Source organism: Gobio gobio (genome assembly GCF_949357685.1).
Source record: "Gobio gobio genome assembly, chromosome: 8".
NCBI lineage: Eukaryota > Metazoa > Chordata > Actinopteri > Cypriniformes > Gobionidae > Gobio > Gobio gobio.
Genome location: NC_137114.1, coordinates 20,719,006 through 20,731,751, shown reverse-complemented (window position 1 = coordinate 20,731,751; position 12,746 = coordinate 20,719,006). Strand labels below are relative to the sequence as shown.

The 12,746-nt window shown below is 40.0% G+C and overlaps 2 protein-coding genes across 2 annotated transcripts; one reads left to right on the top strand and one right to left on the bottom strand.

Annotated features, from left to right (window-relative positions):
* Positions 1–2,585: 2,585 nt before the first annotated feature.
* Positions 2,586–5,964, top strand: LOC307130322 (C3a anaphylatoxin chemotactic receptor-like; the record flags this gene model as incomplete). The annotated part of the gene is made up of 2 exons (XM_079823289.1): positions 2,586–3,451; positions 5,787–5,964. The coding sequence occupies 2 exons, from the start codon at positions 2,586–2,588 to the stop codon at positions 5,962–5,964; spliced, it is 1,044 nt and encodes a 347-aa protein (XP_079679415.1).
* A 2,117-nt stretch (positions 5,965–8,081) lies between these two features.
* LOC307130321 (C3a anaphylatoxin chemotactic receptor-like) lies at positions 8,082–12,741 on the bottom strand (the record flags this gene model as incomplete). Its single annotated transcript, XM_079823288.1, has 2 exons — positions 8,082–8,989; positions 12,738–12,741. 2 exons carry the CDS (start codon positions 12,739–12,741, stop codon positions 8,082–8,084), a joined length of 912 nt encoding a protein of 303 aa, XP_079679414.1.
* Between the last annotated feature and the right edge of the window lie 5 nt (positions 12,742–12,746).

Here is a 12,746-nt window from a genome sequence, read left to right as displayed (position 1 = left end):
CTTCACTGTAGACAGATAATATTATGCAATTGAGTTTCCAGTGAATATAATAAGCAAAAAGGGCGTCCCCTCCTCTCTTACCCTTACAAGGATATTAAAGGGGTGGTAAACCACGATTTCACTATTCTAACTTTAGCTAGCGTGTAATGTTGCTGCTTGAGCATAAACAACATCTGCAAAGTTACAACGTTCAAAGTTTAAAGCAAAGGGAGATATTTGCTTTTAAAGAAATCAATTTCTAAGGACAACAGCAAACGGCCAGTAGGCGATTACAGACATTCCTCCAGGGTTGGTGACATCACCAGCCTCAATATTTACATAAACCCCTCCTCAGAGAATATGAAATAAGGGGGGGTGAGGCAATTTTGTATCGCGGCGCTGTTGTGGTATAGTTAGGCTGGAGTTGTGTTGCTGCAATGCCGACGAAACGCTGTTATTTTCATCCGGATTGCAGGTCTGGGGTACTTGCTTTGTTCAGCAGTCCTAGGGACGGGGGTGCGTTGCAGTGTGTTTAACATACAGCATGTTATATGCATGTGTGTGTTTGAGACAGAGGGGAACAGGTCGCAGATGCTGCCCATCATAAATCACAAGACAGACAGGGTTGGAGGAGAAGAATGGAAAATGTGACATAATGGACAATATTCATCTGTATTTGCAATTCATGAGCCGCGGTTCATGCACGATGGGCTCGCGGCTCCGGCTGCACATTTCACGGAGGAAACTTCCACAATCTTCGCGAGTTCAATGCCGGATTCACTCAACGTCAACTGCGCAAGACACAAACTGCCAGTGCGTGGATGCACGACGGGCTCGCGGCTCCCGCTGCACATTTCACGGAGGAATTAGCTTCCACAATCTTCGTGAGTTCAATGCAGGAATCACACAACGGCTTGTCCTGAAAGATGGATTTACAAACAGAAGCTGTTTACGGGCCACAACCTGTAAGTCTGATTTATTTTTCATCGATGTGTTTTCCTGTAATAGGTTAATTGTACGTTGTAGCAAGGAAGTAAACAGATGACAACGCTGTTCTGCAAACCAGTCTGTTAAATGCTCATTCATACTTAACGTTATCCGACGAACACCTAACGTTTCAAACACTAACGTTAAAATCTCAACAGCGAACTTGGCATTAGTGTAAATGATTCTTTGATTAGAGCTTTTGTGTATTGTTTATCTACAGGCATGCTAAACATGGTTCTGTGTGTGATTTGGCTACTAGCAAAGCCAATGTTTAGTGTTCGTTTTGGGACAGATATTTGGCTATAATCGTTCTAAAAATACAAAAGTAACAGTGCCATTCAGTAGCGATCACTATAGATCCGCCGTCTTTACTCTTGAGGACTGAACAGGTTGAACAGGTTATGCTCGATTATCTTCACTAAAATGTTCTGGGTCTGATTCGGGCTCATATGGTTTTATTGACGCCATTGTTTCTAATACTACCCAAAGCACAGTCTACCGGTAAAGGTAAGGGGCGTGACGTTTCCGATAAACGTGCACTGTGGTTAGCGAATCACAACACACTGGGCCAGCTAACCAATCTGAGCCCATTGCATATTTTTGAGGGACTGGCTTCATACAACCCGGAAAGCATCAGACCGTTTTACAAGAAGGGACAAAGAAGTGTAGAATAAAGGTCAAATATATGAAAAATAATGCAATTTTTTTAAAAACGAAGCATGAACACGTGTTACAGTGCACCCCACAAACACAATCAAGCCTTCAAAAGAATGTGTTTTACCACCCCTTTAAACCGACTGAAAGGGGATGACAAGTAAAGAAACATGTCCTGACCAGTTCGACCAACTCACATCACTTAATTATTCACAGAGATAACTGGTAAGGTTATTGATCTTTTCACTTAAGGCTCTTATTTTAGTTAAAATGTTTAGCATGTTTAACAGTTTCTGCATAATTGTGTTTTTATTAATTTACACTTTGTATTTTTGTTTTTCTTAAAAGGTTTCTTAGATGTATCACATTTACTTCCTTAATGCTTTCCAGATTAATTAAATGTATTATAATGTGTTCCTTTAACAGCCCTTAACCATCACTTGAAGCACCCTATGTATGTTGAAAATTATTTACATGTAGGCTTAAATATTGAAAATGCTCTGTTACAGATACACTGTAAAAAGAAATCAGGACTCCAATTTTCTAGTGACTGATCACATCTAATTTTTTTAGTTGGCCAAATTGAATTTCTGTTAATTAAATTGCATCACAGAAATTAACTTTGGTCAACTGAAAAATGTAGATGTGATCAGTCACTAGAACATTTTCAATTGGAGACTTTTTCTTTACAGTGAAGAGATTGGCTAAAAGATTATAGTTAATATTTTGTGTATATTTTTTTTTTTCAGTCTCTTCAAAAAAAGTCAAAATGAGTAAGTACAGCTTTAGTTCTTACTAGAATGACATAGCAGTTTCAATGAACAACATTTTTAAATATCCTGTTGCAATTTTTCACATTGCTAATGAAATATCTAGACAAACAATGAACATACATACTTGTCTTTGTGTGTTTATAGCTATTGTTTTTTCGTTTTACTTCAGACCAAACTGTAGCCCCATCCAATATGACGACACCAACCAGCAATGAAGATGTCACAGTGAATTCCTTAAGGAAAATCAATATTTTCCTCCACTGTATAATATGCGTGCTTGGTGTTGTTGGCAATGGACTGGTCATCTACATCACAGGCCTCAAAATGAAAACCACTGTCAATACCATCTGGTTTCTGAACTTGGCGGTAGCAGACTTCCTATTTTCCTTCCTCCTGATCTTTAATATAATTTACGAATACCGTGAGTTCAACTGGCCTTTTGGTTACTTTATGTGCTTCTTGAGCAGCCTGATGACTGTGATGAATATGTTTGCCAGCACCTTCCTTCTGACAGCGATCAGTCTGGACCGCTGCCTGTCCACCTGGGTGGTGGCGTGGGCCCGGCCCAAACGAACTGTCCTGAAAGTGAGAATAATTTGTCTGCTTATTTGGTTAGCGTCAATCGCTTGCAGCCTGCCTTTAGTCATCTATCGGAAAACGTCTTCCTCTTCTGCACAACAAACGCTATGCAAACTTGACATTCCGGAACTGGACACATACAAGAGGCTGGTAGTGTACCGTTTTGTGGTTGGTTTCCTCCTCCCGTTCGTCATAATCTCCACTTCGTATGTGGCGATCGGAGTACGAGTTAAGCGCCTCCGGAAAAACAATAAACTAAAACCCTTTCGTATTATCCTGGCTGTAATCATGGCCTTCTGCTGGCTTCCCTTTTATGTTCACCAATTTATTGTCGTGTGGTTGCATGAAATAAATGCGACAAACCCTTCAGATGAGTTGACCAGCTTCAATGAGGTTTTCGACCAGATAGGACTCTTCATAATCAGTCTTGCCTACTTTAACAGCTGCCTGAATCCCTTCTTGTACGTATTTGTCACAAGGTGACGAAGTGAGGCGGAACTAAGTCCCGTCAGAAGTTGTTCCCCCCCGGAACGTTGTTGGTGTAACACCAGGCCGGTTCCGGTTGGACATGTGCCCCTACAAAATGGTGGCTAATGGCGGATGATGAGCAGGTGTGAGAGATGACAGAGGAGAGTATAAAAAGGAAGTAGAGAGACAGTTCAGTGTTTTTCCTTCCCCGAGAGAAGTCCTTTCTTCATTGGGTGTGTTGGTTCACGGAGGTTTCTGGAGGGTGCGCAAAGGCTCGGCTGTACAAAGGGTGAAGTGGCATTTGTATGGATACGTTTGAAAGGAGTTACAGAGTTGAGTACAGACTGGAGAAACGCCATTAACATCAGAACGGAGATAAGTAGTATGAGTATCGGATTTCATTGAATGTATGCACCTGCACTGAACTGAATATGAAGTTGTGAAGTGTACTGATCACGAGTGTCATTGTCACCTGAGAGAGCGTTTGAACCAAGTCATCATTGAACTATTGCCTCCTCTTCTGAGTGTGATCGAGTGTTAAGGGAGTGTCCTCCACGCTTCAGTAAAAAGGCATCTTAACCCACCCAACATCTGAAGATAACGGATTCAGTACGACAGTGGAGGGATTGACCAAAGGGTGAGTGCTGGCCTTATTGCACTGAGTGAGAGTGGATATGCAGTGCCTGAATTGATGTGTTGCACAGTATTGCGTTGAAGTGAGGATGCAGTGTGTGGGGATTAAATTGACTGCCGTTGCACTCCCTATTTTTCCTATCCTTATCCGTTGTCACTGAAGAAGGATTTCAGGTGTTGAATGTGAATACCCCCTTTATGCAAATGTGGAAAGAAGATATGCATTGTATAACGTACTCTGTCTGTCAGTAGAGAAATCCCTCGATCAGTGCTCATCTATGTGATGACTGCCCGAGACGAAAGAAAGTGAGCCACCCATTGAACCTACCTCTGCCTGTTGGATAGAAACACACCCAGCCGTAAGCCTGTTCTCTTGTCCCCTGGGGAAATGTGTGCAGTTGAATAACCTATCCTGTTGTTAACAGAGCATTCCTCCGCCAATGGCCTTCCATGTGATGTCCGCCTAAAGTGAGCCACCCAGTGAACCTACCTCTGCCTGTTGGATAGAAACACACCCAGCCGTAAGCCTGTTCTCTTGTCCCCTGGGGAAATATGTGCAGTTGAATAACCTATCCTGTTGTTAACAGAGCATTCCTCCGCCAATGGCCTTCCATGTGATGTCCGCCTAAAGTGAGCCACCCAGTGAACCTACCTCTGCCTGTTGGATAGAAACACCCCCAGCCGTAAGCCTGTTCTCTTGTCCCCTGGGGAAATATGTGCAGTTGAATAATCTATCCTGTTGTTAACAGAGCATTCCTCCGCCAATGGCCTTCCATGTGATGTCCGCTTAAAGTGAGCCACCCAGTGAACCTACCTCTGCCTGTTGGATAGAAACACATTCAGCCGTAAGCCTGTTCTCTTGTCCCTTGGGGAAATATGTGCAGTTGAATAATCTATCCTGTTGTTAACAGAGCATTCCTCCGCCAACGGCCACCCATGTGATGTCCGCATAGAGTGAGACACTCAGTGAACTTTCCTCATCTGCTGACCAGAACACGCGTCAGCCAACATTCTTCCGCCTGAAAGGGAGACACTTAGTGAGCCTACCCCTGCCTGCCCTGCAGAAGTATACCCTAGTGGTAAGCCTTGGCTTGTACTGAAGAAACGCGTGCATGTATGGATAAAGTGACTCTGCTCTGTTCGATGTTCTACTTACCAGGAGACCCACCTGTCCGTCCAAAGGAAGGCCCTTTCTGATTCAAAATTGTTTTGCTCAAATGTTCTAACAACTTCTACTTACCAGGAGACTCACCTGTCTGTCCAAAGGAAGGCCCCCTTCGTCTAAAGACTCTGTTCTGACAAACTAGGAGACTCACCTGTCCGTCCAAAGGAAGGCCCCCTTCGTCTAAAGACTCTGTTCTGTCCAAATGTTCTAACAAACTAGGAGACTCACCTGTCCGTCCAAAGGAAGGCCCCCTTCGACTAAAGACTCTGTTTTGCTCAATTGTCCTACACCGTTCTACTTACCAGGACACTCACCTGCGTGTCGGACAGGTGACCGACTTCCCCTCCCCTCCTCTGGTCAGTGGTTCGGCCCCCGCATCGGTGGGTGGACCCAGAGGCCCCATTGAGACTTTTTATATAAAACTTTTAAATAAATAAAACGTGTTCTACTCTGATTCTTGGTCTGTCTGGTCTCTGGCACGCTCCTCGAGGTGGTCCTGGGTTTTAGGGGTGGGTGCAGACTGGTTTGACCCCCCCGACCTGTGACAGATTCATGTGTGAAGATTTTCAGAAAAAGCTCAAGCAGTCATTAGTGATGGTGTTTGAGAGTGCATTCGCAGAGGAACAACTGGCTCTCCTCTCAAAATATTCCCAATCCAAACGCATGTCTCATTCACAGGGTGGAACAGGGATAGAAATGACCCAATCCTCAACACTTAAGAGTTAAATGAAACATTCCCAGAATCAAATATTTAGATTTATTAAATGACAAAACAAATTATATAGGCTAATTTAACATATAAAGAAGCAGTGTAGACAAAATGAACTGGTATTAAATTAATTTAATATATATATTTTTTTTTTTTGAGGATGGATGATGGAAGCTCATGTTCCAACAAAACAATATAGATTTATTGTGCCATTAATATATAAAAGGCTGAAATGCATGCCTTATTAAAGGAATAGTTCACCCAAAAATGAAAATTATCATAATTTACTCACCCTCAAGCCATCCTACACTCTAAAAAAAAAGGCTCGTAATCATAGGGGAACCTTTTTTAGTGCTATATAGCACCAATTTTGGTGCTTCAGTGGTTCTTCAGCGGTTCTTCAGAGGTGCTATATAGCACCTTAGTCAAAGAACCGTTGAAGAACCTCTGAAGAACCACTGAAGCACCAAAATTGGTGCTATATAGCACTAAAAAAGGTTCCCCTATGATTACGAGCCAAGAACCATTTTTGGTGCAATATAGAACCTTTTTTTTTTTTTAGAGTGTAGGTGTATATAACTTTCTTCTTTCAGCCAAACACAATTGAAGTTATATTAAATAATATCTTGGCTCGTCACAGCTTTGTAATTGCAATTAATAGTGCCTGAGTATTTGAAGCTCCAAAAAGCACATCCATCCATCATAAAAGTAATCCATACTACAGTGGGTAGCAGAATCGTGACCTCGGACCCGATGTATAACTTCAGGGCTGGACTGGTAATCTGGCATACCGGCCATTTTCCCGGTGGGCTGACGCACTTTGGAGTCGATAGCCTACAAGGCTATTTATATATTGTTTGCCACGGACTAGCCCATCATGCAGGGACAGCGGCCCATTGGTTTGCCTTCTGAATTGACAGGCCAAAGTGAGTGAGACCTTCCTTCCTCCATATTAGGCCTTGTTTTTTTCTGGGAAACTGCAAAAAGCGAATATCCGCACAGTGCTGTCGCTGACGACGTGCGCTGCGTTTATGCTACTCTGCGAAGTGATGAATGGCACTTTGTCTCCAAATTGTGTTTTATAGTCGTGTGATATGAAAACATTACAGGTTTTGTGGTGAATCAGCTGAAAACAGAGGAAACAAGAGGTAAATTGGAAAACGCCAGTACACATAACTACAGACTTGTCAATCTATCACCACCACACCTTTATAATAATTTACCTTGAAGGTACTTACAATGAAGAAATATGGTGTTTTGGCACAAATTTATTTATTAACAACTCACATTAAATATGGCAGAATAGGCTATTACCTGATAGGGGCTCTCTGAAGTGATCCCAGTTCGTCGGTGACGTCTGACGTACGTCGAACGTGACCGACTGAAAGGGAACTAACTTTACCGCACTCCGAGAGCCCCCTAGTGGTCAGGAGCATTTCCGTTGTGTTGTGGCTTTTCCGTTGTGTTGTGGCTTTTTTGTTGTGTTGTGGATTTGTCATTGTGTTGTGGCTTGATTTTGTTGTGTTGTGGCTTTATTTTGTTGTGTTGTGGCTTGTGTTGTGGCTTTATTTTGTTGTGTTGTGGCTTGATTTCGTTGTGTTGTGGCTTTATTTCGTTGTGTTGTTGCTTGACTCCGCTATGTTGTGGCTTTATTTCTTTGTGTTGTGGCTTTTTCGTTGTGTTGTGGCTTGATTTCATTGTGTTGTGGATTTATTTTGTTGTGTTGTGAACTTATGTATGCTTTTTATATTGCGTTGTGTTGTACACTACTGGGCCACCGTATGTGAGAGCATAACAATCCATTGGGAAATTACAATGAAATGCATGTATTTTTTGTTTTATTCAGAATAAAGTTATACAAAATGAATCAGAATCAGCATAACAAAATGAGCTGTTGCATTATAAAAAGTTCCACAAACATATACAATATTCCCATAATCATTAGAAGAGACTTTCACCATTTGGTTCCATGACACAAATTACAGTCGTACCACAAATTTGAATTTTAAAATGACGTTTTTTTAAAAGCAAAAACAGTTGTTGACAAGTTGCTAGATAAGGACTACAGTGGTTGTAATGGTAATGGTATAGTTATGGTGGTCACAATCATTAAGAGACTGATGTTTTCTACAATTTAAGGGTTCGTCCTCGACCTTCCTCTAAAGTCCAGATGATCTTCAGCAAACGCCGTCTCCAGCACCAGCAGTAGAGACTGTTTAAGCTTCTTCTTATATTCATCACACATGAACACATAGAGAATGGGGTTCAGACAGTTGTTCAGAAAAAACAGATAGGAACTGAATTGCATTGCTTTCTTTAGCACTGTTTTATCACTGGCACAAGTTTTTATTTCACAAAAACGGCAAACATAGACTGGAAAGCAACATATAAAAAATGTCAGGACAACAGCGATAATGACCCGGTACGAGCTGAGCTGCTTCCTCATTTTGAGGCGTTTGATTCGTACTCCAATAGCAATGTGTGAAGATGCAATAATCATGAAGGGGATGAGAAAGCCCATTAAAAATGGATATGTGCCCTGAATCGTAGCAGGAGACTCTTTCGCGAAGAAGAAAGGGATGCAGCAGCCGATGGATAAAACCCACACGATCATGCAGATGATCCTGGCTCTAAATACAGTTCGGTTATTTTGAGCCCAAACAACCATCCATGTGCACAGGCATCGGTCCAGACTGATAACTATGAGGAAAAAAATGCTAGCAAAAAGATTTAGGTCTAACGCAATGTGGAAAGCGATCATTAAGGACCTGTGCAAAGAAAAGCTAATACAAATTATTATGATGGAGGATAATGTGCAGATGAAATCAGCAATCGCCAAGTTGAGAAACCAAATAGAGTTGACTGTCGTCTTCATTCTGCAGCCAGTCAGAAATATGACAAGCCCGTTTCCAATGAAACCAACTATAGAGGTGGCAATGAAAATGCATAGGTAAAAGATCTCAAAGCTTGAGACCTTAGGCTGATTAGTGGTATCATTTGTTGTGCCTCCAGTCAAGTTTCCAGGTACTAAACTTGTGGCTTCTACACAACAGAAAAAAAGAGAGAGAAAACACAGGTGAGGACTGCTTTCTGTTTCGTGTGCATCATCTTAACATTGCTGTGTTTTGTGTGCAACATAATTTGCAGTTTCACACACCAAAATGCCATTTTCTTGAGATTTTGGGGATAAAAAACCTTAAATAAAAAGTGATCAATGCAAATATTCTAAAGCATCAACAAAATTAAACAATTTAATGCTTAAGATAACAGCCCGAAAAGTACTGCGCAAGTTGAATTAATTTACAGTGTAACTTTCGGTAATTATAGTGCAACTATAAAGCATGTATGTGTAGGTATAAGGGAACAATATGTAAGATTTGGGAAATAAAGGGGTGACTACCAGGAAAATTAACATTATACTTTAAGTATTTTTTCATCAAGGGGTAGGTAATTATTTGTGTAGTTACAGGGTAAGTATGAATCTGTGGGCTGTAAATTAAAGTGCCATTTGTTACCCTCTTGTTTCATGAAGGTAAAATAAAAATACGTACACAATCTGATATCACTCGGAAATCTTTATTTGAAAAAGTTTTTTGCTCTTGCTTGGCTTCATCCTCCTCTTATTCCTCTTCTTCTTTCTTGCCACAGATGAATCTTAAAGGTCTCATGGCATGGATTTTTTATTTTATTTTATAATGTATTCTGAGGTGTACTTATATTGTTAGTATGATTTTTACATCATAAAATGTCATAATTTAGAAATAAAAGGCCTTTTTTCTATACTGATGTTTGCTCTCTGGCTGAATGCCCTGTTTCAAGGGCCGTGTCTGCTGTGAGACTTCAGTAAAAACACCCACTGTTGTGATTGGCTGACATCTTTGCATTTGAAATGAGCGGAGGGGGCGTGGTTTAACGAGGTCTACGAGGCACAAGGCTGTGCCAGAGAGACGGATGTCACTTCTCAACAGTTCTCAGCATGTCTCAGTTCAGTGAACTGTTGTAGTTACAAGCATATACTTATAGGTTATTAGTTTATTTCTAGTCGGAGGGACTGTCACTCATGTCAGAAAGTTAGTAACTTTAGTAAATGATGGATCAGCGCTGACTCGAGACGCGAACCGTTTAGAACGATTCAGTCTGATTTGGTGAACTGGTTTGACCAGTTCACTTAAAAGAACCGGTTCAAAAGAATGATTCGTTCGCGAACCGGACATCAATGGACCAGAGACGGAGAGATTGCGAGAGAGTTGTGAGAACGCTGTCAGCGCGAGTTTATTGTTTTTGTATCTGAGAGTTCTGAATAAACACTTGTCCCAGTCACGCCGAGCCCGTCTTCCTCCTTATTACCAGCTTTGTAACACATGTACTGTACCATTACAGGAGATGAACGAGTTACGAGTAAGTGTTGATTATAGCATTATTTTTAGATATTTTCCTATCATATGAAAAGCGTCAGTGACGCGCATTGAGTACACAGCGCAAACAAAGACACAACAGCAGTAATCGAATGTAATCCAGTTTATTGTGGGGATAGCTGGCTAGCTTAATCTCGCGCCGCGTATGGTGCCTCCGCTGTGGGCCAGATGCAGTACTGGGGGTCGGTGTTGTTGAAGGCCGACCAGCCAGTGTAGCCTAAGCCTCGGCGTGTGTGGGGTTTATCTCTAAAGATGTGGCTCTGCCGATGGATGAGAACAGATAGATGCGACGAGGACGTACAAAAACACTGACTCACAAGATAGAAAACACGAAAACACTGTTCTGCGTGTGCATGAATAATAAAGTTGTGTGTGAACTTGAATAATTAGCTACACATAAGAAATCACTGATCACAGATCAGATGGAACTGAAAAAAGACTTCGGTTTTCATTTGTACATCTAAACACTGAGAAACTGCCAGCATTCACTCGTTCACAAGCCATGATCTCTCGAGGACAAACAGATATGGCGCTCGCATGGGCGTGCCAAATTCTCTGGGTGGAGGAAAGGGAGGTAACCGTTCCTGTTATGACGTCATAACAGGAAAATTCAAGATCAGCTCGTCTGAGCTGTCATTTTGTCAAAGGCAGAGAAAGACACCCAGAACTCGGTTTACACCGATCAAAATTTCTAGCCACTTGGAGACAATATTCAGGCTAGGGGAATTCATATTAATGTTGAAAAACCTCATAAAATGAAAATTGCATGCCATGGGACCTTTAATAATGAACTAAATTATGAGAGTATTTCTAGGTGTACTTTTTCTTTTAATAAATAATAAAACAGAATATCAAAAGATTCCTTCTTAAGATCCATCAGTGGAAATAATGAAAAAGAAGAAGAGGAACAAGAGGAGGAAAAGCCAAGCAAGAGAAACAAAAAAGAGACAAAATGAGCCTCTTTCTGTCAGGATGTTAGTATTTGAAATGAAAAGTTTATTTAAAAATAATAATAATAATAATAAATAATAAATTAATAATAAATGTTGTAAATCTGTAAATCTTATTAAGTTGTTTTTCAAATAAATGTTTCAGAGTGATATCAGATGTGTATGTGTACGTGTTTTTATTGTACTTACGCTGTAACTACATGAAACAAGAGGATAACAAACACCACTTTAATTTACAGCCCACAGATTCACACTTACCCTGTAACTACACAGATAATTACCCCTTAATTAAAAAAATACTTACAGTATAAATAATACATTTTCCTGATAAATAATTAATTTCCCTGATAGTTACCCCTTTATTCCCCAAATATTATATATTGTTCCCTTAAATACTTACTTTATAATTACACAATAATTACTGAAATTTATGCTGTAAATTCACTTTACTTACACAGTACTCACTGTACCCAATTTTTTTTTGTTGATAAACTGACAAAAGTATTTAAAATAAACTACAGTACTTCAAATCATTTCTGCAATCTGATTTCATCTTTAAATAAATATCTTGACTTGTCTTGTATGAGTCTGTCCAAACTATTGAATAAGAAATGTGTGCCATTGTCCTCGTTCTTTATGGCCATTATGTGGCAATCAGCACCAGATAATGACCACAGTGTTTGAAGAAATAATTTCAATTTCATCACTTGAATTTAGGGAGCTTATATGAAGAAATATGAATGATGTGTTCATTAGTGAATTGTAAATCAAAGCAATGAGTCCACACAAAGATTTTCTGTCTGAGTTTTGAAAGCGTACTAAATGAAAAAAAAAAAAAGCACTTATTAGCAGCACTATATATTTTATGTTTTTGGAGTGTAAAGGTGGTTAGATGCTATAAAGAAGATCAATCACAATTCAGAAAATAAATATATTTAAGAAAGAATACCAAAAGCAGTTCAGTCTAACATTAAAATTAATACTATCATTCCACCACTTATAGGTCACATTTTGAAGACATTGTTTGGACAAATGCCACTGGCACTAAAGATTTAATACATTCATATTTTTTTATGTTTTTTATTATTATATGATTTTATATTATATGTGACCCTGGACCACAAAACCAGTCATAAGGGTCTTTTTTTATTGCGAGTAATACATCATCTGAAAGCTGAATAAATAAGCTATCCATTGTTGTATGATTTATTAGGATAGGACAAAATCGATAATTTTGACCCAATGTATTGTTGGCTATTGCCACAAATTTACCCGTGCAACTTATGACTGGTTTTGTGGTCCAGGGTCACATATACTTATTGATGTTATAATTGGTTTTAGCAGACAGCATATCTTTTTGCATTTACTACTGAGAGGTGTTTCAAAAAACATGTCATATGAATAATACACATATTCAGTTCTTACCCATTTTTG